At 46.9% G+C, this 27,893-nt stretch overlaps 1 protein-coding gene across 2 annotated transcripts in view; it reads left to right on the forward strand.

Moving 5' to 3' along the window:
* Positions 1-21,024, forward strand: part of LOC146194286 (innexin shaking-B-like) — an 83,572-nt gene extending 62,548 nt beyond the window's left edge. Inside the window, exons 1-2 of one of the 2 annotated variants that reach the window (XM_084597324.1) lie at positions 10,144-10,286; positions 17,954-21,024. In XM_084597324.1, coding sequence (XP_084453450.1) covers positions 18,003-19,112 — 1,110 coding nt within the window. In that variant the 5' untranslated portion in view covers positions 10,144-10,286; positions 17,954-18,002 and the 3' untranslated portion in view covers positions 19,113-21,024. Of the gene's footprint in view, positions 1-10,143; positions 10,287-17,953 lie in introns of those variants that run through there. The other variant, XM_084597325.1, reaches the window with a different exon arrangement.
* Positions 21,025-27,893: the final 6,869 nt, after the last annotated feature.

Below are 27,893 nucleotides of genomic sequence, written 5' to 3' on the forward strand. Positions count from 1 at the left end.
AAGAACTTTTATCAATGCTCTTGATGTCTTTAAGATATCGAATAAAGTTACTCTTAATGGTACCGCATACATGTACAACTGCGTACATTGCAGACCTTTTCTAGGTGCAGCTAGGAGTTGTCACTTACTTCAGGCGATTCCTTTTTGTTTCATATTGCATGTGAAGTAATTCTGCGAAAATCCGCCGTCAACATTTTCAGCGTTGTAAGCTAATATAAGCGTGCATTCCTCTGGTAGTGCATAGTCTGACCTCATGACTGAGTTGGCAGGGAATCGAACCCTGCGGGACCCGAGCACGTTCGTACGACTCGCATAAAGCAGGGCTTTATACCGAGTCGTCTTTCACACAACGTAACAGCGTATGCTCATGAGTGAGGCACAAACTAAACGATTATTAATTGGGCGAGTATCAAAGTACACACACTCGCACCGAAAGGTGGATCTCAGGTGCCCCCTATAAAGTGAATACCGCATTTCTAAAACCTCTTGGCTGTATTCAGATATGCTTTGTTGTTGTTGATGTGCCATCAGATATGCTTTTCTGTAGTAATACCTTCATATTTTTCGAAATTATGAGTGAGAAACTTCCACGCAGCTGTGGGTAACGTATTGCTCCCCATGTATTCGGCATTATTTTCCGTAATGGTGTCACAGTAAGGATACTTTTGGACAAGCGAGATGTGTACGGAATACACGACCACGGGCCGTAGCAGAAAGAGAGAAACACTGAAAGTAAACGCCGAACACAAGCGTTGAGAAAGAGGAAAGCTGGAACGTCCAGACCAGCTCTCCAGCCATGCTCCTGCTGCTCTCTCTCAACTCGTCCTGGAACGACACGCACGCTTTGCGTTGAAAACGGTGTCTGTCACCAGCGCTAGGGTCAAAGATTCCAAGAATGCGGTGTGAAATGTTGAATATTAGCGTTATTTCGCTGCCCGGTTAAAGACATGTCGCAGAGAGAGGCATGGTGAAATTACAGCTGAAAGCTCTTCATTGAGTCAGAAATTGCAACTCTCACCTTTTTTCCCCAATAGGCTGAGTGGTGCACGTCTTGATCGCTTCCGAGACTGAAACATGATAGCGACGATTGTTTTTTTTTTTTTTTTTTTTTTTTTGCGTGGCCAAACTTAGTAACAATAGAAAACGCGCGTTTATTTTGAATCGGTCGCAACGGGCACTTGTGCGTAATTTGTTTTGCAAAGCTGTGCACCTGCTCTATGCAAAACTATAATTGTGCCCAGCATAGTGAGGGAGGGTGATCTAGCGCAGTTTATCGTGAATATAGAGCAGCTTATAGAACCTCGTTCTACCTGTGCTGCCTGAAATTATACACTTACTTTAGAAAAAGTCAAGTCTGTTCAAGTGTCTTGACACATAATGGAAGCGGCGCTAGGATGACTGGTGACAGTATTTGAAGGGCGAATGTTTAGAAGCAAAAGGCAACTACTCGCGGGTTGAGATTTATATTATGTATCTATCTGGTTTTTGCAAAAACGCTGTCTGAGTGCCCCTTCGTCAATCAATCAATCAACTTTTATTTGCAAACAGAAATACACATAAACTTATGCTGGTTAATCTAAGCGCGCAGTGCTTGTGAAAGGACCAGGCAGCCAGTGTTGCATATTTTAGAGGAAATAAATCATTACAAATTCAGAAACAATGCATCATTGAGGAAAAAAACAAAAAACAAAAATTACGCACACACAAACAAAACCATAACACCAAGTTTCTCACTAAGCAAAAAAAAAAAAAAGAAAGCCATGTGAAAACTCACACATCACAATACAGAGATAAACACCACTTCCTCACATTTTTAAGCATTTTAATTCGTGATTTTGCTCCATGCAGTGTTTCGCTTAGTTCATTAAACGTTTCCGGTACATAAATTCTGGCTTTCTTTACATACTTAGTTAATACCCTAGGTTTATTGTATCTGTGTTTTCCGCAATGATGCATTTTTTACTAACATCAAATGCGTTTGAATAGTAATAGCGGGTCAGCCCAGTATATTTAAATATAGCTCGTGTACTGGAAGTATTTCTAAAGGGCGGTATTTTTGTTTCGTCTCTGCTTGTTCCCATTCTGTTCCATAGATTATGCTTTCGACAATTTTTGAACTACGCGGTTAATAGTTTTTTTTTATAATCGGATCATGTAGCGTTTAAAGTGATACCGTATGCAATTACTGATTCGGCTAAAACCTTATACACAGTTCTTCTAATGTTGACAGGACTTTTCCCTCGCAGCCGTAACAGCCCTCCGCTTTCCACAAACGTAGGAGACGTGATTGTTCCAGGAAAAATGCTAATCAAACAGAATTCATAAATACTTAACAATCGTGAAAGTGTTTATTTTGCCAAACAACGAGGACAACACGAAGAGAGAAACACACACAAAAAATGGGGGAAGTTGTGACTGTCTTGGTCTCCTTATTTGAACGATGTGAGTGGTGGACTTGTGTTCGTTAGTTGGACGTTACCTTGAATGTGAGGGTTGCTGATATGCATTGTTGGCATATCTGCTTGTGAAAGAAGAGGTGTCCGATGGTGACGTGCTTGGGTGTAGAGGAGGAAGCTGTGCTTGGTTGTGAAGGAGGAAGTTCGGATTCCGTTGTTTGTATTACATCAGGTAGTACGCGCCGGCGTTGCGTGATTACGTTCCCTCAACGGTAGGGTCCTCTGAGTACCGTAACTTGGCGACAGATAGCGGAAATATTCTAAAAACGAAATAATAGCGCATTTAAAACCTGCCGTACTCGTTGCATCTGAAGCACATTTATGATGAAAATGACTTTCAACCTGATTGGTTTCCGCTGGTCACACGGTGTTTATCTTTGCCTGCCTTTTAGCTGTGTTTTCTGTTGTGCAGCTCAGCAACGACTGAGTGCTTTGTAAATAGTCTGTGTATATAACCCTTTCTGTACATAACCCCGTGTAATAAATACCATGTCAGAAAAAACAAGCATCAGTGGCGCAATGCATTGACACTACTTAACTGAAAACTGTGCGAATGAGACATCTGTTTCAATCCTGAAAGTGGAAATTCTTTCTGGTTTTTTTTTTAAATCGCAACGTTAAAATAAGCTACCAAGATCTTTTGTGGGGGTGTTCCCTTTAGGTTACATTATGTGGTGTTTTTAATTCTAATAGCTCTCAGAACCAGCCGTGAACAGAGCCACACGGTTACCTTTAGGTTGCGTTCAGAGACACCTCTTCGCTGCTCAACCTGCTGCATAGAAAGAAGTTGCGCGACCCTGTCGCTGAGGAGACGGAATTACGCGCCGGCGTTGTTGTCCTTGTTGTGCGCTGTTCTGGGTATCATGCCACACCCCCCAAGCTGTTATTTTAAGATGCTTTTATGCTCGCTCGCAAAATACTGCAGCACGATGAAATGAGAAGACCAAATTTTCTGTGTATTATCACTGAGCTCACACACGTATGGACACAGCGCCCCCAGAAGTGCTCAAGTAAAGAACATCGTTGCTTTCAAAACGACGGCGCATTTTTAGTCAATTGCAACCGCTTAGTAAAATTACATGTGGTATACTCTTGCATGTGCTAACTAAGGTAATAATAACGAGAGAAAGCTTTTAAATCAAATTACCTCTGAGGAGGGGTGGTGTAACACCGGTAGCCGTCAGGGAGACAGCAGTCCTTTACTGGATTGGCAGCTCGTAGTTGTCATTCTCATAAACGATGGCGCATGAAGGGATGTCGGTCAAGAATTGCAATCAAGTTCGTTTGAAGCCCTGAGTATTGTTAAACAAGTTCGTAGTCTCTTGTTCTCCTCTCAAGCCTGACGAATCAAGGCGACAAAAGGACAGCGGGGTCGTAAGGCTCCAGGCGGTCGACAAGGACGATCGCCCGTCCACAGCGGCGAAGGTCACTGTACTGTGTTCAAACAGGTAGTCGACGGGGGAAATTTATTGGATCCCGCAAATGATACCGTGATATATGGCAAACAGCTTGCAGGAAAGTCCTTCTGGAGTCTAAGGTCATAGGTGTGGACAGAGGAGAGGAATTCTTGTCGCTTTATTGTAGCTCTGCTCGTCCAAAGTACGCGAACAGGAAGCTGCCAGGCAGGCTGACGAACACCCACTGGCGTCATCCGCCAGTGTGCTTGGCATCTCCGAAACTTAAGTGTATTCCATGATATCAGGATGGTACGGAGGGGTGGTGTTGAGAATGTTGTGAAGTTGCACCGAATGGCTGGGGCTGGGCGAAGATGAGAAGTGTGACTGCATGGCAGACTACAGGCTGGCAAACCAGTAAACAACTGCCGCCTTCTTGGGGGCTACCAGTGCTCTAAATTCCGCTTTAGATACCTTTCAAGTCAAGACCAATATACAAGTGAACACTGATTATGAGGCAGCGCACCAGGATACACGAAGACAGGAAGGGTGACAAGCGCTGAACTTACAACTAAATTTTATTCAGGAGCGCGTCAGAATAAACACGAAACTTCAACAAAACAAACACAGCAAGGTCAGATAAGAAGGGCAGCCCTCAGCATCCTTAATCTCGATTTACAGTTGTGCATAAAAAAATGCAACTCTTTTTCACATAAGAGAATCGATTGTGTGCTGACGCATGAAGTCCCCGCATTAGCTATTGCCTTCGCCTTGATAATCTCTCTTGTCGTTTTGCATTCGTGTTTGGCCTGGACTCTGCAATATGAAAAGTTAGGTTTGTAGGCATGCTTGGGTTTTCACTCGCGGCAGTGCTTCGACAGAAAACCTGATGTGGTGTTTCACACATTATAATTGTTGTCGTACAATCTTTCATTGAGACATCGGCCTGTGTGGCCGATGTACGTTTTACCACAGGGCAACTTTATCTCGTACACAACGGCCTGCTGACATGCTACAAATGAATTTTGAAGTTTTATTTTGCGTCCAAGACTCGACTTCTTGTTTGGATTAGTCACATGACATAACTTCATGAGTTTCACTGAAGCTGAAAAAACCACCTTTACGTTTTGGGCGATCCTCTTAAGGTTATGTGACATCTTATGCCTATAGGGCATCCTCACAACCTCGGCGTCTCGAAGGCGTCTCGGCGTCTAGGAGTAGCAACGTGTCTTCTACTGCCTTGAGCAAACAGCTTGTTGAGATTAGTAGAAAATTAGCTAATCTCACAGGAAACGTTGACAATCTAGCATCCTTGAAGGAAACAGTTTCAAACATTGAATTGTCTGTCGAACATATGTCTGATGCGACCTACAATAAATTGCTGGAAGCGTCCAGTAGGTATCAGAAGGAAGTCGAACTACTAAGAAATAGAGTAGACGACGTTGAAACAAGCCAGGACAGGAAGGAAATTGGGAAACTGCGTCACGAAATGAAGGAACTAACCCAGTACAGTAGGCGCCAAAATATTGAAATTCATGGACTGACAGAGGGAGACAACATGCTGGACAAGGTCAACAATCTTGCGATGAAGGCTAATTTACCTTCACGTGGAGCATGCGACATTGAGGGGTTACGTCGCCTTCCGTCGGAACCTTCCAGAGTAGCTGTGGTCTAGATCTGTTTTGCCAATCGATATGCAAAAACAGACTGGTTTTCAAAGCGGAAAGAATGCGAAGACGGCATTCGATTTTTTGCCAACTTGACTGCTTGCATCATCATCATCATCATCATCAGCCTGACTATACCCACTGCAGGGCGAAGGCCTCTCCCATATTTCTCCAATTAACCCGGTTCTGTGCTGGCTGCATCCACTTGACCCCTGCGAACTTCTTAACCTGATCTGCCCACCTAACTTTCTGCCGCCCCCTGCTTTCAACAAAAAGTTACTCTGGCCGGCTAAAACGAAGGTAAAGGAAATGAACTGCGCATTCATCTGGTCGAAGGAAGGAAATATTTACGCTCGGAAGGAAGCAAAGGCATGAGCCATAAGAAGCGCTTGTGAGGAGGACATTGATAAGATTGCTTATGTCCATGTAGCTGCGAGGCTGAGCAGCATGCCTACTTAACCATGGCATATTTCACTTCCGCGTCATTCACAAACATCTTGAAAACTGGCGCTATCAACTCAGGCAACACGTTCTCTTTGTCATTTGAACAATCAGAGCCTAAAAAACAAAGCAGTAGAAGTAGAAACGGAATTACATGAACTTCACCTTATCATTTTCACAGAAACATGGTTTAGCTCAGATTCGGATGTAGTAAATTTTCCTGATTACAATCCTATTTAAGTATTCAGAGATGGAAAGCGTGGTGGTGGCGAGTCTTTATATGTCCAAAAACGTTTGTCATTTGATATCTTGTCGCAATATTTTCTTGTACATGAGGATATTGAAACTGTGTGCATTGTTTCGCTTAGAACAATCATAATGGTTGTGTATCACCCCCCCCCCCCCCCGGTCAAGGTGATTCAGACAGCTTCCTTCGGTGGATTGACTCGTTTCTGAAGTTTGTAAATCTGAATAAGTGGCGTATTATTGTGTTAGGTGATTTCAATATTAATACGCTGCTTTGCATTCCTCCTTTAGCATCACCTTGGGGACATATTTGTATAATATTGTTACGTGTTTAGTACGCAAAGGGGGGTTTATTTACACAGGGATTGATGTAAGCAGGACCGTGACTACAAACGTCATTCTGACCCTCGTTCTTCCTCTCCAGCCTCTTCTTCCTTCCCTTGACGCCCCGAAGCACGTGACACTTCCCCCCTCGCAGACGAAGCCCCCAGGGCAAGCAGTTTAATGAAAGTGGCAAGGATGGAACCTTTTTAGCCGAGTCACATGCACCACCTGGGTCCGGCGCGAGGATCGGCCACTTTGGGTGCGGCGGGAAATTATATAGTTCACGGCACTCAGGCGCTCCACGACGACAAAAGGGCCGCTATAACGAAACAGCAGCTTCTGGGCTAAACCACGTTTGCGCAGCGGCGTCCACAGCAACACTAAATCACCGGGCACATAAGAGGCATGTGGGCGTCGGCTGTCATAACGCTCCTTCGAACGCTCCTTTGAGACTAGGATGCGGAGGCGGGCAACGCGCGAGCTTTTTCGGCTCGACATAAAGTAGCGGTGATAGAAGGCTCGTTGTAGAGGGAGAAACGAAAGATGGTATCAAGACAGCTGCGGGGAACTCGAGCATAAAGGAGGTAAAACGGACGGTAGCTAGTCGTCCAATGCTGTGCACTGTTATACGCGTATTTAATGAGAGGGAGAATGTCATCCCAGTTCTTGTGATCAGAGTCCACGTACATCGCCAACATAGTGGTCAGAGTGCGGTTGCTCCGTTCAGCAAGTCATTCGATTGCGGGTGATACGGTGTTGAATGACGGTAATCGCAGGCGCATAGACGAAGGAGTTCTTCGATAACTTCAGCTGTAAATTGGCGCCCACGGTCACTGATCAGAACTCGAGGAGGGCCATGGCGCAGGACGAGAAATCGCAGAAAAAATAGGGATACTTCGTAAGCAGTGGCTGAGGGTATTGCGGCTGTTTCTGAATATCGAGTGAGATGGTCAAAACATACCACTATCCACCGGTTACCGTTCGAAGATAGCGGAAAAGGGCCCAAGAGGTCGATGCCCACCTGCTCAAAGGGTGCGGTCGGTAGCGCAATAGGGTGCAGCGGTCCCGATGGACGAGAAGTAGGGAGGTTGTACACCGGCATTTGACACAACTGGCTACATAGCGCTGAATGGCTTGACGCATTTTCGGCCAGTAAAATCGTTCCGGTGTGCTATGAAGGGTCCGGGCAACACCCAAGGTTCCCGACGTGGCATCGTCGTGCATCATTTCAAGAACAGGAATACGGAGGTTTTACGGCACGATCAGAAGAAAGCGTGCACCTTCGAGGTTGAAATTCTGCTTGTAAAGCAGGCCGGCACGAACGTAGAAACGCCCATCTGTTGAATCATGAGCGGCAGAGAAGAGCGGTACCAAAGTCTGATCGTTGCGTTGTTCTGCCTGGAACAGTTGAAGGTCAGAAAACTTTGTCGAGATAGGCGTCAGGTAGTCATCAAAGTTGTTATCACTACCAGTTGACGAAATCGGCAAGCGTGACAGACAGTCAGCGTCAGCATGTTGACGGCCGCTTTTGTATGCCACAGTGAAGTTAAGCTCTTGCAACCGCAATGCCCATCGAGCGAGCCGGCCGCAAGAGTCACGAAGATTTACGAGCCAACAGAGCGAATGGTGGTCGGTGACGATGGTAAAAACATTGCCATATAGGTAGGAACGAAATCGTTGCACTAAAAAACCACTGCGAGGCATTCTTGTTCAGTAACGGTGTAGTTACGTTCCGCCTTGCTCAATGAACGACTAGCATAAGCTATCACGTGCTGATCGGTACCATGACGCTGGATGAGCACAGCGCCAACGCCCATGCCACTAGCGTCGGTGTGAACGTCGATGGGGGCAGAAGGACAGAAGTGACGTAGGATAGGTCCTGATGTCAGAAGGAATTTGAGGTGGCGGAAGGCAGAATCGCAGTCAGCAGTCCAATTGAACGGTGCATCTTTGTGCAAAAAACACGTGAGCAGATATGCGATGTCAGCGAATCTCGGCACAAAACATAGGAGCACAGTCTTAAAAAGCTCCGAAGCTGCTTCACTGATTTCGGTGCTGTAAAGCTGGTTACAGCCGCAATCATCTGAGGATACGGCCGGATACCATTCTTATCGACCAAGTGACCAAGAACAATTGTTTGGCGTTCGCCAAAGCGGCACTTCTTAGAGTTGAGGACGAGGCCTGCTCTCTCAATGCAATCAAGAACGATGGCGAGGCGGCTATTGTGTTCCTGAAAGGTCTTGCCGAAGATCACAACGTCGTCCAAATAGCACAAACAAATTTTCCACTTGAGTCCGCGCAGAATGGTGTTCATGAATCGTTCGAACGTGGCAGGCGCATTGCACAATCCAAAGGTCATTAAGTTGAACTCATAGAGAACATTGGGGGTCACAAATGCCGTCTTTTCTTTGTCGCTTGGGTTCATCGGTATCTGCCAGTACCCCGATCTCAAGTCTACCGAGGAGAAGTATGACGCCAAATGAAGACAGTCGATTGCATCGTCAATACGTGGAAGCGGATATACATCTTTTTTGGTGACGGCGTTAAGGCGACGATAGTCCACACAGAAACGCTATGTGTTGTCTTTCTTTTTAACGAGAATAACTGGAGCCGCCCAAGGACTTGAAGGTTCCCGGATAACGCCACGTTGGAGCATGTCATGAACTTGATCGTCAATAAGCTGACGTTCGGCCGGAGACACACGATAGGGCTTCTGTCTGATCGGGCGAGAAATTCCAGTATCAATCGAATGATGGATGCGAGAATTTGGAATCGGTGGCTGATGATCTCTGGCGAAGTCGAAAACCGAAACAAGCTTGGAGAGCAGGTCTGTCAAAATTCGGCGCTCCTGTGCTCCCAACGCTGTGTTTATCATTGCCTGGATTCGAGACTGTGCAAAATGAGATGTTTTCTCATCAAGAGCATAGTTACTTAGTGCCGCCACGGAATTCGATACACCTTCCTCGTAATGAGCGAGCCTCATGCCACGAGGCAACACGGCTGGCTCGTCTGAATAGTTTACAGGCCACAGCAAGGTGTGGCCTCTGGTGACTGAAACTATGCAACGCGGCACCAAGGCGGTCTTCTTTGCATAGGCAGTGTTGTGGGTTTCACTACGGTATCGAAATCCTCGCACAAATTTGTGGATGAAATAACGTGAATTAATTCTCTTGAAATCGCAGGTACAACTGTATCTTCACACATAGAAAACGCTCCTAAATCGAGCGACGAGGTTTCTGCAAGAGATGACATCAACGCAGCATTCAGCAAGATCTGCCCACTACGGCAGTCTAACGTTGCACCACACTGTTGCAAAAAGTCTATACCTAAATTACTTCATGCGTGGAACGAGGCAACACGTGAATTCAGTTCGAAATGCTTGGCCACCAATCGCAACTTTCGCATAGCACACACCCAAAGGCACCAATGATTCACCGCCAACACCACGGCATAACACTGCACGGTCACCACTAAGCATTACTTTCTTACCTAAACGGCTCTTAAAACTCAAACTCATAACAGATACTGTAGCTCCAATGTCCACAAGAGCCATTGTTCTCACACCATCAATAAACACTTCCACTTTGTTCTTTAGCATAAACGCAGGTAAAGGTATGGACGTCATCGACTAGCCGGCGGCCTCATCTCCATCGGCCGCGCCTTCTAGTTTCCCGGAGGCGGAGGGGAAGAACGACGTCACGGAGAAGATGACCGCCGCTGGCGCTGGGGCGGCGCCGTCACACTGCGATCAGATGCAGGTGATGAACTCCGCAAATGGTATGAGTCCCAAGCGGACATAGTCGGGGATCGCTGCTGTTCAGTGTGCAGTCGTCCGTGAATGTTCGCCGGTGGTCGGTAGCCTTGAGCAGGGAAGCGGCGGCGACAATATCTAGCGATGTGCCCTGCAATGCCACACCTGTAACACACAGGGGCGCCAGCGATCAGCATAAGAGTCCTGACTAACAAAGTCGCGACGTTGGTTGTAGTCAGGCTCTCGCTGCTGACGAACCACGTCTCTAGGGTAGACGTACCTCCTTCCCGTTGGCCGATGGACATAACATTGGGCAGAGTTGTTACGATCGTCCATATCCGAAGCGCCTCTAGGTTGTACCCACGGAGTGGAAAGGGCGGCGACATCTGCCTGCGGTGCACTACTCTGCCGCAGATACTCTTCACGGCAGATGGTATCCCTGGACCTGGACAGTTCATCGCGCTCAATTTCCCGTATCATTGCACATGGCGCTAAAGACAAGGAATCTAAAGATCACCAACTAGCCCAACTTTCCGTTTTAAATTACCGTATCATATCAGCCATTGGAAGTTGACAACATGCTTCAACACTGGCTACAGATGTCAGATTGGCCAGTCTTCTGAATTTAGGGGTGATGCGACGCAGCTTGAGAGCTTCAAATGTTCTGCAGTGTTTTATAACATCGGCGGTGGTGTTCAGGCTCTCTTTGCTAATCATGAAATTGTAAACATCTTCCGCTATTCCTTTTAAGAGGTGGCCGACTTTATCTTCTTCGTGCATGCTGGAATTCACTAGCTTGCATAGCTTTAAAATAGTCTCGATGTATGCAGTGCAACTTTCTCCGGTACTTGCGCCCGTTGAAGCAATGTCTGTTCTGCACGCTTCTTCTTGGCAGGTCCGTCCCCAAAATGTTTCTTTATCTCGCTTGTAAAGGTAGCCCATGTAGTTAGTCATCATCATAATCATCATCATCATCAGCCCGACTATACCCACTGCAGGGCGAAGGCCTCTCCCATATTTCTCCACTTAACTCGGTTCTGTGCTAGCTGCATCCACTTGACCCCTGCGAACTTCTTAATCTCATCCGCCCACCTAACTTTCTGCCGCCCCCTGCTACGCTTTCCTTTCCTTGGAATCCAGTTTGTTATCCTAAGCGACCATCGGTTATCCTATATTTGCACTACATGGCCTGCCCATGTCCATTTCTTCTTCTTAATTTCTACTAGAATGTCGGTAACTTGAGTTATTTCTCTGACCCACTCTGCACGCTTCCTATCCCTTATTGTTACCCCTACCATATTTCGTTCCATAGCCCTCTGGGTTGTCCTCAACTTAGGTAGAACTCTCTCGGTTAGCCTCCACGTTTCAGCCCCATAGGTGAGTACAGTTAAGATGCAACTGTTGTATACTTTCCTCTTGAGCGAGACCGGTAAGCTGCTAGTCATAAACGGCGAGTGCTTGCCAAATGCGCTCCATTCCAATCTTATTCTTCTTGTTATTTCCTTTTCATGGTACGGATCTGCGGTTACTACCGGTCCTAAGCAGACATATTCGCCTAATACTTGCAGTACTTCGCTACCTAATGTAAACTGCCATTCCTACTCGCGGCTGTTGAACATCACCTTAGTCTTCTGCATATTGATTTTCAAGCCTACCTTCCTACTTTTCCTGTCTAGGTCATCAATCATTATTTGCAGTTCATCCCCCGAGTTGCCTAGCAAGGCAATGTCATCAGCAAATCGCAGATTACTGAGGTGTTCTCCATCTACCCTTATCCCTAACTGCTCCCATTCCAAGTCTCTGAATACTTCCTCTAAGCAATGTGAATAGTATTGGGGAGATTGTGTCTCCTTGCCTAACACCTTTCTTTATGGGAATTTTTTTACATTCTTTATGAAGAACTACGGTTGCTGTGCAGCCACTATATATATCTTCCAGCACTTTCACGTACGGCTCGTCTACCCCCTGATTTCCCCGCAAGGGCACCTTGTGTAAACTAGGTGTTGGTGCTTGGCGCCACCACGGACCCTGAACCCCATACCGAAGCTGTAATCCGTACCGTGGATATAGGTTGAGAGGTGGTGGAGGGATGAAACCTTGAACGGTGGCGGTCGAGGCCATGGTCAAGCCTCGGCCGATGGGCTCCTCGCCTGTCCACCAGGCGAGGGGCTCCGGGACCTTCCTCTGCGTATAAGGGTGAACCAGAGGCGACATATATTAGGACTCCTTAAACTATCCATACTGCATGGAAAAACTACCTTTAAAAAAACCTGATCGACCCCCGAAAAGGAGTCGCACCGAAGTGACGCAAACAATCACGACACCAACTGAGAACTTTCCAAAATACCTTGTCTTGCGCTCTGTAACCGAATCTAACCCAGTAAATGAACTGTCAGTCTTTCTGATTGCCAACTCTCTGAAGGCCATCATTGGGGCAAACTGTAAAGCGAAAAAACTAGGATGTGGCGACCTACTAACAGAGGTATCAGACAAAAGTCAGTCTGACAACCTCCTCACAACAAAAACATTTGCTCACCTTGATGTTCAAGTATCACCCCACCGCAGTCTTAACAGCTGCCAGGGAGTGGTTTCTGAGCGAGACCTCCTAAACGAAACAGAATCAGATCTCCTTGAGGGCCTACAGAACCAAGGTGTAACAGCAGTACGAAGAATAACAATCAGGCGAAAGAATGAAGAAATAAAAACGAAACATATTGTTCTCACCTTCAACCGGAGCACACTTCCTGAATTTATCAATGTGGAATTCATCCGATGCAAAGTTAGCCCGTACATACCAAGCCCGCGCAGGTGCTTCAAGTGTCAGTGGTAAGGGCATGGTAGCCAGACATGTCGAGGACGCCTTACATGTGCAAAATGCAGCGCACATGACCATGCAACCGATAAATGCAGTGCAACTGACTACAAATGCGTGAGCTGTGAGGGCACCCACCCTGCATATTCACGATCCTGTGCAGCCTTTCAGGCCGAAAAGGAAGTAATCAATATAAAGGTAACTGAGAAGATAACATACGGAGAGGCGCGAAAAAAGCACAGAATGCTTTCCTCCGCTCCCTATGCTGACGCAGCCCGCAGAGGTGCCAGGCCGCGTCTAGTAACGGTGGGCACGCAGTGCAATGCTGCTGACGTGCTCCCACCACGGCTCCTCACTAAGCAGCCACCGGCTGCACCAATCTTTGCAATCCCGGAGGTCACTTTCCCCCAGACGTCCGGGACACCAAAGACATCTGAGAGGGACTTGGTTCTCTTGAAAAACCTCCTGCCTCCATGCCTTCACCAGAGGCGATGGAGGTGAGCATGGACTCCGCAGCGTCAGCGGCGCCTAGGGAGTCCGCCAATGAGAGGCGGGGCCTGCTAGACCGCCTCAATTAAAAAAAAAACATACACCAGTTAAGCCCCCTGATAAGGGTGGCGAGTCTTAACCCTATTCTATATTCTTTCCACACCTACCAAAATGGCTACCGAGAGCATCATTTATTGGAACTGTCGAGGACTTCTAAAAAATCTGGATGACGTATATGAAATCCTCGCCGAACACCAACCAAACATAGTTTGTCTGCAAGAAACGCATCTGAAACCAACAGACACTAGTTTTCTCAAGCAGTATTGCGTATTCAGGAAAGATAGGTAAGGCAGTACTAACCCCTCCGGTGGCGTTGCCATTGTAACACAAAAGTCAATCGCTTGTCGAAACATCTCCCTTAACACAGACTTAGAGGCAGTGGCAATACAAGCCTTAATATTCGGTAAAATAACAACGGTATGTTCGCTGTATATTCCGCCAGATGCAACAAAAATTTTGAAAAGCTGATTGACCAACTCCCAGAACCATGGCTGCTGGTCGGAGACTTTAATGCCCACCACCCATTATGGGAATGTACAGGAACGGATGTGTTCAACCCCATAATGTGTGTTCATGTGTTCAACCCCCGCCATTGTGCAAGATGTAGAGGTAATCGGGAAAGTGCGATGCAGTGACCACAGGATGGTGAGGTCCCGAATTAGCCTAAATCTGAAGAAGGAACGCAACAGATTAGTAAGAAAGAAACCCATCAACGAATTAGCGGTGAGGGGGAGGGTAGAAGAATTCAGGATCTCGCTACAGAATAGATATTAAGCTCTAACCGAGGATGGCGACATTAACCTATAAGCAATGAACAATAAGTTCAGAGATATCATTACTGAGTGCGCGGTAGAAGTAGGCGGTAGGATAGTTAGAGAGGATATCGGTAAGCTGTCTAAAGAGACGAAAGATTTGATTAAGAAACGCCACATTATGAAAACTTCCAATCGAACAGACCAGACCGAATTGGCCGAGATATCAAAGCTAATCAATAAGCGCGAGGTGGCCGATATAAGGAAGTATAACATGGAGAAAATTGAGCATGCTGTAAAGAACGGGGGAAGCCTCAAAGCGGTAAAGAAGAAATGGGGCATAGACAAAAACCAGATGTATGCGATAAGGGGCAAGGCGGGCAACGTCATCACGAATATGGACAAAATAGTCAAAGTAGCCGAGGAGTTCTATACAGATCTCTACAGCAGCCAAAGTAGTCAGGATCGTAACGAGATTGGCGGCAGGGAAAAAAAGTCAGACGTTCCACCAGTGACGAAGGACGAGGTCAAGAAAGCATTAGAAACTATGAAAAGGGGGAAGTCAGCAGGAGAGGATCAGATAACTACAGATTTGCTGAAGGACGGGGGGGATATCGTGCTAGAAAAACTGGCCACCCTGTATACGCAGTGCCTGGTGTCATCGACGGTACCGGAACCATGGAAGAATGCAAAGATAATCCTCATTCATAGGAAAGGGGACTCTAAGGACCTTAAAAATTACAGACCAATCAGCTTACTGTCTGTTACGTAAAGGTATTTACTAAGGTAATCGCTAATAGAGTCAGGACAACCTTAGACTGCAATCAAGCAAAGGATCAAGCAGGTTTTCGGAAACGGTACTCTACTATCGATCATATCCATACCATCAATCAGGTGATAGAAAAATGCTCGGAATATAATCAGTCTTCATACATAACATTCATTGATTACGAAAAAGCATTTGACTCAGTTGAAACATCGGCGGTGATGCAGGCATTGAGAAATCAGGGGGTAGACGAGCCATACGTGAAAGTGGTGGAAGATATATGTAGTGGCTGCACAGCAACCATAGTTCTGCATAAAGAAAGTAACAAAATTCCCATAAAGAAAGGTGTTAGGCAAGGAGACACAATCTCCCCAGTACTATTTACAGCTTGCTTAGAGGAGGTATTCAGAGACTTGGAATGGGAGCTGTTAGGGATAAGGGTAGATGGAGAATACCTCAGCAATCGGCGATTTGCTGATGGCATTGCCCTGCTAAGCAACTCGGGGGATGAACTGCTAATAATGAATGATGACCTAGACAGGAAAAGTAGAAAGGTAGGCTTGAAAATCAATATGCAGAAGACTAAGGTAAGTTTCAACAGCCTCGGGAAGGAACAGCAGTTTACATTAGGTAGCGAAGTACTGGAAGTAGTAGGCGATTATGTCTACTTAGGACAGGTAGTAACCTCAGATCCGGACCACGAAAAGGAAATGACAAGAAGAATAAGATTGGGATGGAGCGCATTTGGCAAGCACTCGCAGATTATGACTACCAGCTTACCGGTATCGCTCAAGAGGAAAGTATACAACAGTTGCATCTTACCTGTTATCACCTATGGGGCTGAAACGTGGAGACTAACAAAGACAGTTTTACTTAAGTTGAGGACACCCTAGAGGGCTATGGAACGAAAAATGTTAGGGGTAACATTAAGAGATAGGAAGCGTGCAGAGTGGGTCAGAGAAATAACTCAGGTTACCGACATTCTAGTAGAAATTAAGAAGAAGAAATGGACATGGGCAGGACATGTAGTGCGAAGAGAGGATAACCGATGGTCGCTTAGGGTAACAAACTGGATTCGAAGGGAAGGAAAGCGTAGCAGGGGGCGGCAGAAAGTTAGGTGGGCGGATGAGGTTAAGAAGTTTGCAGGGGTGAAGTGGATGCAGCTAGCACAGAACCGGGTTTATTGGAGAAATATGGGAGAGGCCTTCGCCCTGCAATGGGTATAGTCAGGCTGATGATGATGATGACTTAACAAACTGTGTAAGCTGGAGGAATCTTTTTCCCTGCCTGCAGTAAAATGTGCACTTTAGTGCACAAGCTGAAGCATATATCAATCAGCTAAAAATCACTGCATACAAACCCTTATTGAGGCGGAACGTGCATAAATATTTTGGGACCACAACTAACTTTGGCTTAACTATAGAGGTACAAAAACTGCTGGTTAGCGTTATTTCAAGCGCTTGATTTTGACTGGCCATGTTAAAGGCACAGAAAAAAAAAAAGATCATCTAACAAATGCATTCCTACGCTTTTTCAGACGAAGAGGGCAGTAAAACTTTCTGACGAGCTGGTTGGTAGATGATGCAGCCCTGTATCTACAATTTTCTCTCATTTAAGTTGCAAGTTGCGTTTCTTTCCTTTACCATATATCTTTTAAGTGCGCGCTGCTTTTAAGGAAGGAGGTAGAAAACAGCAGCGTCTGAAAATATTTTGATGGAAAGCAATTACCACAAACTGTGCATGGAAACTTCCCGCACTGAAAAATGCACGATGAGCAAATTCAGGATGCTATAGGGTTAAGCACGATGGTGCTCCTCTCGGAACAGCAACAATGCTTAGAGCGATCAACCAAAGGATGCGTGATCAAATTCCTGCAGGCGGCCATTTTTCGATGGAGGCGAAAATCAAGGCGCCGTGAGCTGCACGATGCGAGTTCACGTTAAAGAACCCCAGGTGGTCAAAATTCTACTACGGCCCTCCTTGTGGTCTGAGTGGCTTTGAGAACCTATAAACTAAAGCATTCCTCAAAACCCAGGCCACACACTGAAATTACACTGTCTTCTGCTCTTTGTCCCGTTTGTGGCACATGGTTTTCGTATATCCATACAGTGTAACACGCGCACAGTCTTACCGGTGTTTGCTTGCCTCTCGTTTCTCCAAAGCAAATATCGTGTGAAACCAACCATTGCAAACCAGGAAGCTTCATGCGCCCAAATGCGAGCGAAAAAGCGCGAGATAGTGCTGAGCAAGCCAAGAATTTATATTCCTGCGAACTGCATGTCGGACGTAATCTATCTTTTCGTTTAACGTTTAGGATTAGGTGGCAGGAGCGTTATCCGCAATTTGCACGGTATTTTGCTGGAGCATTTAGAGCCTCACTGTCAGTCCGGATACTTCCTTAAAACTATTAGCCCGAAACGAGCGGGTTTCTTTCCGGCGCGATTAGCGCCGAGGCGTTGCACCTGAACCGGCGAACGACTACGCGCGAGAGCAGGCTGATTCTCGAGAGCATCTGGATGTCATGGTGCAGCGAACGGAGAAACGTGCGGGGCTTGACGGCAGCAGAAGCATGAAGTATGAGTTCCGAACAAAGGGAGGCGCCGAGGAATGCGACGCGGGGAGCCGCCGACTGCCGCGAGAAGCGCGCACCGCCACACGTGTCTCCGGAGCGCCGCGTAATTCTTGGGCGCCGGCCCATGTTGTGCCCCGCGGGGGTTTATTTTCGGAGCCGCCGGCAGTCGGAGACCACGCGCGATGCTTCCGCGACAGTTTCTTGACCGGGCCCTGCTTTCCAGGTGCGGACCACCATAAAAGCTGGCCGAAGCATGACTGCGGCGTGCCGTCATGTCCCTGGTGAACCTGCTGGGCGGCTTGAGGCGCCTGCTGCGTCGGAGGCACGTGCACATCGACAACTGCGTCTTCCGTCTTCACTGGCTGGTCACCTCGTCACTGCTGGTCGCCTTCAGTATCCTGGTGTCGGCGCGCCAGTATGTGGGCGACCCCATCGAGTGTGTGCCGCCCACGGTGGACTTCCCAATGGATGTGCTCAACACGTACTGCTGGATCCACTCGACCTTCACCATGCCAACAGCACTGGAGAAGCGCGTGGGCGTGGACGTGCCTCACCCAGGCGTCGACAATTCTGGGGGCGCCGAGCGTCGCTACACGGCCTACTACCAGTGGGTGGCCTTCACGCTTTTCCTGCAGGCGGTGCTCTTCTACGTGCCCTACTACCTGTGGAAGAACTGGGAGGGCGGCCTGCTCGAGGTCATCACCATGGGAATGCACGTGGCCATCATGGAAGACAAGGAGCGAAGCCACAAGAAGCGCGTGCTCACCGAGTACCTGTACAGGCACATGCGTCACCACAGGCTGTACGCACTCAAGTACATCTTCTGCGAGTTCCTCAGCTTCGTCAACGTCGTAGGTCAGATGTTTTTCATGGACAAGTTCCTGGGAGGCGAGTTCTGGAAGTACGGCGTCGACGTCGTTCGCTTCACGCTCACCGACCAGGAGGAGCGCCGCGATCCCATGATCTACGTCTTCCCGCGTATGACCAAGTGCGTGTTCCACTCATTCGGCTCTTCGGGCGACGTGCAGCGCCACGACTCGCTCTGCATCCTGCCGCTGAACGTGGTCAACGAGAAGGTCTACGTCTTCCTCTGGTTCTGGCTCGTCGCGCTGCTCGTACTCACCAGCGTAGTGTTCGTGGGGCGCCTGGTGATTCTGGCAGTGCCCAAGCTACGCTTCCAGGTGCTCAAGTCGCGGAGCCCGTTGCTCAGTTCGGACGACCTGGGGACGCTGGCGCGCTCAGCCGACGCCGGCGACGCATTCCTCTTCTACATGCTCGCGCAGAACCTGGACCCGCTGGTGTACAAGGAGGTGGTCGCCGACCTCACGCTGCTTATGACCCAAAAGTCAAGTGAAGACCGAGCCCCGCTGAATGCAGTGTAATATTGGAGTGCTGTTCTGCATCGCGGTTGGGTGAGCGAGGTAGACGCTGTTCTGGATCGCCGTGCACGGACCATTTTGGTGATTTGCACGTGATGACCACTTGCATCGCGGGTGATATTCACACCAGCTAATTTATTATATATGTTGCGTGCGGGACCAGCAGCACTATGCAGAGGTGTTCAGTAGCAGCGGAGGTTACAGCTACTTTTAACGGCTACAAGACCGCGCCGCTCGTTTCCTCAAAAGCCCATTCGCCACGCATCATTGCTTGGGTGAGCGGCAGCCAGAGGGAACCAAGTGGCCACAAGGGGTGCGCTCCACCAAATCTTCTAGTCTGCTACCGCGCTCGCCGATTAAACGGCAACGTTGAGAAGGCGGACAATGCTCTCTAGACTCATCGGTACCCCCAAATGCAGCGAGGAGTGACGTAATGATCTTCAGTGCTGCGAGCTCGCCCTCGTTGCAAGTTTACATGCAGTTAGACATGTCCCTTACAAGAATTTTTCGATACTGGTTAGTATTGCGTAAATAAATTACACTTTTATAAACAACGCTAAGAAGGTCACATAACGTTCGATTATCGGACCAGCTGGAGCAACCATAAATGTGGCAGCGTGCGCCAGCGAGAGAGAACGTGCGGTGACGTGCGAACTCTTTCTCAGGACACGTATTATCAGAATGGTGGAAACGATCTCACTCTGTGGTCCCTTTGAAGCGGCAGAGTGTGCCTTCTTGGGAGATCGCGTTAACGCCAACAAGCTTTTATGTCAATGAATCCTTATCACCAACTGGGCTAGCACCAAAAGATGATATTTTGCATAGCGCCGACAAAGCACCGCGATCAAAAGTGATAGTGGAGATAGCTGTGATGAAGAAGCTGGCACACTATACCTTCAGGCAGTTAAGGTACTCAACTGTACTAACCTTTTTTTTTCTTAAAAAAGCAGATACACGTTTCTCATTCTCCGAACACTCAATATAATTTCTAGCTTAGCACCAGCGTATCGACAACGCATAAATTGAAAAATCACACAAGCAAATGTCTTCGTTGTCAGTGTTCAAATATCAGTTGCCCTCATCCCCCAGCCCTGCCCAACTTTCTGCATTACTTTAGCTCCTCATAGTTCGGATAGGATAAAGTGAAGAAAGCTGATTCAGAGTTCGTTCAGAAACAGCTGCCACGAATATCCACATGGCGTGCAGTGCAAGCGTCTGTTTTCACCCTCACCAGTTGGAAATGTCAAAGAGCACCACGAACGGATTAAATGCGAACGAGAATTTTAGCATCGCCGCACCCTGCGGATTTTACCTTTCCATTCGCGATATCCCAGTTAGACGAGTTTTCATCTTCAGAAAAAGACATTTGCCAACACGAGCGTTGTCCTCCAATTATCCAGGTAAAGATAAAATCACTATTGGGGTAATTACGTCCTTTGCATTAAAATACGCAAACTTGTGCACCTGATTGATTGACTGACTGATATATAGCTTTTATTCCTTCCAACGTGCCTTCTATCTCGCTTCGTCTTCGCGCTGTATTCGCGTTGTTTCCGGCATTCACCTGACGCTCTTGTGAGTAGACGTCCAATGTCACAATGCCTTAAGATCCTTGAAAGGGACGGCTGGGTCCTAAGAGCCTGTTTTGTTGCTTGACCAGCCCTTGAATCTGTACAGAACCGTGCTACTCGCTTTATCCTATCAAACTACTCAAGATACTCTAGCATATCCGCATTAAAGCTTCAACTTCCTTCTCTCGCTCCCCGTCGCCAAATTTCACGCCTTTCAAGTTTTTCATAGTTCACCTCGTGACAGCCAGCTCATCCAACCGGTACGTCGAACGTCCCGCCATTCTAACAGCGTCATACCGCATCGTGCCCGCACTACTGCATTCCAGAAGTTTTTTTTTTTTTTTTCGTGTACACAGCTAGCGACTGGAATGACCTTCCCAGCAGCCTTGCCCTAATCTCCGACCCTGGTCATTTCAAGACTGCCATCGAAGAAGCCTCATCATCTTTGTAATCACCTTACAAAAACTATTGTTAACTGCCGTTCAAGTGCCCACCCCTCATGTAATGTCCCATCTGGGGACCCTTGATGTTCTAATAAATAAATAAAAGCACATTATATGCACTTCTTAGTGAAAAGGCTTTGGCAGTTCAGAATCAGGCAGCTTCAACAGCGTTTCAGCACGCACTTTCGCAAGGAACATCGAGAAATAATCGTATCCGTTTTTCTTAAATCACGCCTGATAGCAAGACACTCCAGTGCAACGCACTTCGCATGAATTAGGCTTCGGAAAAAAGCCGTATTCAGCATCGATTTATTAAGCAGGTTTCGAGATTTTGCATTGCCCTGTCTGAACAGCTTTGATTTTCGGTTTATGTACCCATTCCATTTTTTATATTTTTACTTTAGTGTCCTACATACTAATGATAGTTAGCTTTACATACAACCCAGGCTTTACACCTTTTCTGATCAGGTTTACTTACCATTACTTGCGAATAATGCTGAGAGGCTGCAACTGAAAGGCCCTTTTTTTAATAAGTACTTTCTTCTGGCCGAGTTGGTTCATATTAGCAAAAGGTAAAAGACTTGCGCAAAAAGTAGAAAGAGACGTGACAACAAGACAGAGCGCAAACTTCCAACTGGTTTTATTTAGGAAACGGTACCTACTTATATAGACATGTGAAATCATATCATATCGATCAAGAATAAACACGTGAGCACACAACCAGCGAAGATCATCTACCAAGCAGGGCAAAAATGACTTAAATCTCATCAGATTATCACTGAGGCCAAAAAAATGTTTGCTGTGTAAGAAGGCTGAATGATGTATGCAAGGTATAACAGCAAACGCAGACAGATACACACACATGCAAGACTGCGCGCGCGCAAACAACACACACACATGCACACACAGAGATACACACACAAACACACAAACAGACAAGCACACGTAAAATCGTAACAACACATTTCTATGGCTAAGCCAAGTCAGACCTAAAAACAAAGTAAAACAGGCAGTCGCAAACTAAAACCGATAAAACAGCCAAATGGCTGAAAACCTAAGTGAATAAAATCAATTTTCTAGGCAAAAGCCGCGTCAGTCATAAAAATCAACAACAAACAAGAAGCAGTGTAACAGCAAGTAACACAGCAAATCACACATGTCCTAAAAAGGCTAGCTCCTTATCTAGGAGTGTTAAAGAGGTTGAACTAATACATTTTTCACCGTTTTTCGTTATTAAAAAGGCCTCAATGATCTCTCTCTGCACTTTGGTTTTGCTACGTGCGAGAATTACAGTGCCCTCATACACAGGTTTGCATTTATGGCAGACAATATGGTCATACAGGTTGCCAGTTTTATAGCTTTCCACATCCCTCTTATGTTCAATGATTCGGTCATTCACACATCTACCCGTTTGTCCAATGTATAGGCACCCTCAGTGATAATCTGATGAGATTTAAGTCATTTTTGCCCTGCTTGGTAGATGATATTCGCTGGTTGTGTGCTCACGTGTTTACTCTTGATCGATATGATATGATTTCACATGTCTATATAAGTAGGTACCGTTTCCTAAATAAAACCAGTTGGAAGTTTGCGCTCTTTCTTGTTGTCACGTCTCTTTCTTCATCTACTTTTTGCGCAAGTCTTTTACCTTTTGCACTTTTTTTAATACTCGAGGAGCATATCACACTACACAAAATGGCTTCCCTGCGCTCCTTTATTTCTAGAATTCCTTCTTTATGTCTTAAACTAATATGTAATTAGGTCGGGGTCGCTTCCTTACTATTGAAGCGCTTTTCAATTTGAAAGTAATTTGGGACCTTTATTGGGTCGCCAAGTAGAAAGGGGGCACTCAAATAGAAGAGCAAAGACAACTCCAGCTACAGACCCTAACAGTAATAAACAGCTTGTCCTCGCTACGGGAAGCTCGATATTTTGTGCCCCGCAAATATGGATTATTTTCCGTGAAAACGGGATCGACTCTGATAGACTTGCCAAAAAATATACAATATGATGGCCACTGAGGATTTCGCCCTAAAAATAGCACGTCACTGAAAGCATGAGTAGCTTGGGGACAATAATAGCCATAAAGTAAAACCGTCAAGAGCACATAATCGGTGCACACGATCCCGTCACGTTAGCAGCACGAATGGGTTAGCTATGTGGAACATTCTCCCTGTTGCTTGCAACAGTGGAGGCGGAATGGAGCTTTTTTATATTCCATTGCGCTAAGCGATTTAGCATACAAACTTCCACCACGAGGAATGTAGTGGTGTGAGGAGCAGAGCGAAAAACCCACAAAGCGCATCGGGCCTTCCCCTCCTGCCTGCACGGGGAGGCCATCACGTACCGCCAGCTCAATGAGACGCCTTTATTTTTATCACAACTACACGCTTTGCCGGGCCAATTATGGTAAATGAAAAGGAGATAAACGGCCAAAATAAATGAACGTAATTTGAACAGGGATGTAAAAAAATAAACGGTAAATAAAGAACAAGACGACATAGCGCGTGATAAGCCAAAAAGAAGAGAAGTACGGCGCCAGGGAAGAAGAACCCTGTGTCGCGACGCCGGACGCACAGGACCGGAGCCGAGGGTAGCGTTGACCGGCGAGGCGTCGAGGAACCGCGGAGACGTGGAGCTTTCATTAGAGCTGAGTACAAGTAGTTTATTTACATGTTTACACGTTGGAGATTTCAGAAGGAAGCCCTCTCCAGATGTCGGAGACCAGGTTTTCTTCTCTTGGGTCTCCCTAGATCCCTAGGCAGGGAATGAGTTCATCTTTGGCACGGGCCAATCGCAAAGCGCGAGGTGACAGTTTGCGCACTGCATCACTGAGCCCCGCCCCGCACATTCTTGCACGTGTGCCACTACACTTTAACAAATAAGTCGCCAGTTCACAAGCGACCCCCCATCGTTCCATTCTCACGGCTTGCCTCTGTTTTTGTCCGTTTGGTCCGGCGTCTTGTGGGTCTCCCCCTCAGCGGCAAACACTTCAGCCAGCAGGCCAGAGCTCGCGCGAAGCCGACGATGGCTTCTCCCTTCGCTTTTGTCCAATGTCGAGTACCGTAACCCGACACCGCGCGGCTCCGACGACGGTCGCTTGCTCCGCCGCCACCCCTCTGTAGGTCATTAACAGGCCAGGCTCTTCTTGGGAAGTCAGGCCGTTTCTTCACAAAGCGACCAAATCGGTGCTTCGAAATGGCCATGGGTGAGGACAGCGGCCGTTGAGGCGTGCGTGCAAACCGGGTGGACATCTGCAGACGAAGCTTGCTGAGATGCCCGTGGAGCGAACGCAGACACACCGACGCCTTCTGAGCAATAAATTAGCTCGGACACAACACCTGGCGCTGAACAAACACATTTATTCCATCGCGTAGCAAAAGTATCTGCGGACTGATCTCGAAGGGATGTCCCGCTGTGGGCGAGAAAAACGGAGCTGGGAATTCATTAATAAAAATACTAGCGCAAATAACACAGACACAGACATAGGAGAAGACAGGACGAGCGCTAAACATCAACTGAGGATTTACTTGCAATAAAGGGAACATAAAAGCACTTGGTGGCACATGTGCACACTAGTCAAACCAACGATCAAAAACTAATCAAACGAGGGCAAGCTGTGCCTTAGGTACACTTTTTCTTTTTCGAACAAGGTGATTGAAGGCGCACTGATACACTTATCGCCTTCCCTGCTAATGTGATATGTTTCACATATCTCACGCCCTGCGTGCGACATACCAGAAGAATCACCAAGATCTTCCGTGCTGAACTCCGGAGACACATCCGGTATTTCCAGTTGTGCCTACTTGTGCATGCTGCGACCAGGAGAAGTTGCCAGGTGATATGTGATGCCATGATCAGGACTTGGGCTAGAGAGGCAGATAATGTTACTGAGTTTCTGTGGTCCTGTGGGCTGCCTTCATTGTGTGCATGGAAAAAAGCAAAACGGTGTTCTCAAGGTGTACCTAAAAAAAAAGGTGCTGTGTTAGCAGAAGGTAATCTTCCGGATAAGGTTCAGAGGGTTTTGAGCTGTGGGCCTAAATTTTGTAATGAGGTTAACGAGACTCCGCTGGGACTCCTGACCATGGTTAGAAAAGTAGGAAAATGTGAAGAAGTGGAGGAAAAGGCTAGATATATTTCGGAAGGTGTTGACTGCTTGTCATGCAGAAGGCCGTTTCCATGTAGGGTAACGCTAGCGGTGAGCAATACAATTCATTACCTTAAGAAGAATAATTTTTCCTTGCTCACTGCTGATAAAGAGGGGGATTTGTCATGTTACCGAAGTCGATGTATCATGAAAAGGCTAATTTTATTCCCCTGAAACTATCTGGCAAAAAAGTAAAAGCAGAGGCATTAAAACTGTGCGAACAGATCAATTTGACAGGACTACACAAGTCGGTAATATCAGCGACTTTGCAGGGACTGAACATTTTCTTTTCGGCAAAAACCCACAAAGAAGGCATGCCTCTCAGAGCATCGTGTCAGAAAAAGAAGCCTGGCAAGGCCTGGTATCGAAATACTTACAAAGGCAACTAGACGTGGAAGACCCGTTTCGCGTGAGCAATTCGAAGGATGGGATCGAATTGTTGGAGGAGCGGGATGATGCCTTAGGAGCTAATTTGTCTTGGCAGTTGATGTTGAGAAGCCATTTTATTGTATTCCTCAAGCAGAGCTGTTAGAGGCAGTAAAAGAGCGGGTTGAAGGTGGGGATGCTGTCAAATTTCAAAGTAGTAGCGGGGTTTCAGTAAATGGATTTGTAGCCTTAGTTGTGTGTTACCTTTCATCCACGTATACATTTGTTTTAACGATAAGTTGTTCGTGCAGAAGGATGGTATCTGTATAGGCTCGTGCATAGCTCCCATACGTAGTGATCTTTTTTTTAGGTCAGTTTGACAAGCGTGTCGCAGCGTACTTGGAAAAAGAAAAATGTGTTGTGAGGTGTTTTAGGTATGTGGATGATTTTATTGTGTTTGTGAACATTGATAATGAGTGCGAAAAGCCACAAGTTGTAAAACGCGTTTTAGATATTTTCGGTGGATGTTCAGACAAACTTGGTTGGTTTGGTTTGGTTTGCGGGGTTTAACGTCCCAAAGCGACTCGGGCTATGAGAGACGCCGTAGTGGAGGACTCCGGAAATTTCGACCACCTGGGGTTCTTTAACGTGCACTGATCGCACAGTACACGGGCGCCTTGCTTTTCGCCTCCATCGAAAAGCGGCCGCCGAGGCCGGGATTTAATCCCGCGTCCTTGGGAACAGTAGTCGAGCGCCGTAACCACTGCGCCACCCCGGCGGGGCAACTTGGGTTCACACATGAAATTTCGATAAATGGGTATCTCCAGTTCCTCTAACTATGTTTGTACTTTGGCACGGGGCACATCTGCTGGTCGTACCAGCCACGCACAAAAAAAAAGGAAATTTTGGCATGCAATTCGGCACATTCCAAATTGGTAAAACGGTGCATTGCAAAAAGTTGCCTGCTCTTGAAAGGTCATGTGAGAATAGAATTGAGGGCAGCTTACAGACGCAAGTGCACCGGTTGCAGCAGGCCGGTTTTCCCGAGGATACAGCGACGGCTGTGGCGAAATGCCTCCTGAAAGAAGTCAGGGCAGGTCATGGCAGGCGACAAAAGACTCAAAATTCTGAGGCGTGCAGCCATTCCTTACGTTCATCAGCTATCGCACCGGCTAAAAATGGTTGGAGAGAAGTGCGGTGTGGACGCTTTGTTCACCGCCCCCGAAAAGCTGGGGCGCATGTGCAAAGCCGTTATGAGGACAGGAAGCCGGTCTGCACCATAAAACACGAGCGCAAGCTTGTATCCTGCATTGCCGGCGTCGTTTACCGCATACCTCTCTCCTGCGGTAGATGCTACGTGGGGCAGTCTGGTCGCTGCCTTAATGATCGATTACGGAAGCACTGTTCGCTGGTGGATTCATTGGTGGGGGAGGGGGTGGGGGCATTTGACCAATCATTGTAAGCGTTGCGATTGCGTGCTGGCGTTTGATGCCACGTGTGTGCTTGGTAGGGGAGGCACAAGGTTAGGGCGGGAGATATGTGAAACATATCACTTTAGCAGGGAAGGCGATAAGTGTGTCAGTGCGCCTTCAATCACCTTGTCCGAAAAAGAAAAAGTGTACCTAAGGAACAGCTTGATCTCGTTTGATTAGTTTTTGATCGTTGGTCTGACTAGTGTGCACATGTGCCACCAAGTGCTTTTAAGTTCCCCTTATTGCAAGTAAATCCTCAGTTGATGTTTAGCGCTCGTCCTGTCTTCTCCTATGTCTGTGTCTGTGTTATTTGCGCTAGACTTTTTATTAAAGACGACACACCAACTAGCCCAGCTTTCTGCTTTGACTGGGAGCTGGGAAGATGGTCACGAAACGCGAAAGCGAAAACTAGCCTTGGTTCGCAGATCGCGGTTCGCAGAGTTTCTTATAATTCTATTGGCTTCCTTTCGCAAAAAGTATATTGTCAATTTGCTGTTGTCTAAACACCAAAATTCTAAAGAAAAAATATTGCCCTGGGTCCAAAGAAGCTACTAGTGGAAACTCTGCTTTAACAGATAAAAATGCTACCAATAATTAACAGATACAAAAAATACCAAGCATTCCTTTATATCCGCAGTCCTTGAAATGTCCTTGAAATAGCAAAACTAGAATGAAAGAATCTGCATTAAAGGTAGCACGAAACCACAAGGTAGAGAGACCTTACAGTCAAGCGCGATTCTCGTGAAACATAGTTATTAGAGTTCCCTGCCGCTTAGTACAAATGT

The sequence above is a fragment of the Amblyomma maculatum genome, chromosome 3 (assembly GCF_055883805.1).
Source record: "Amblyomma maculatum isolate TAMU_Amacu chromosome 3, ASM5588380v1, whole genome shotgun sequence".
NCBI classification, from domain to species: domain Eukaryota; kingdom Metazoa; phylum Arthropoda; class Arachnida; order Ixodida; family Ixodidae; genus Amblyomma; species Amblyomma maculatum.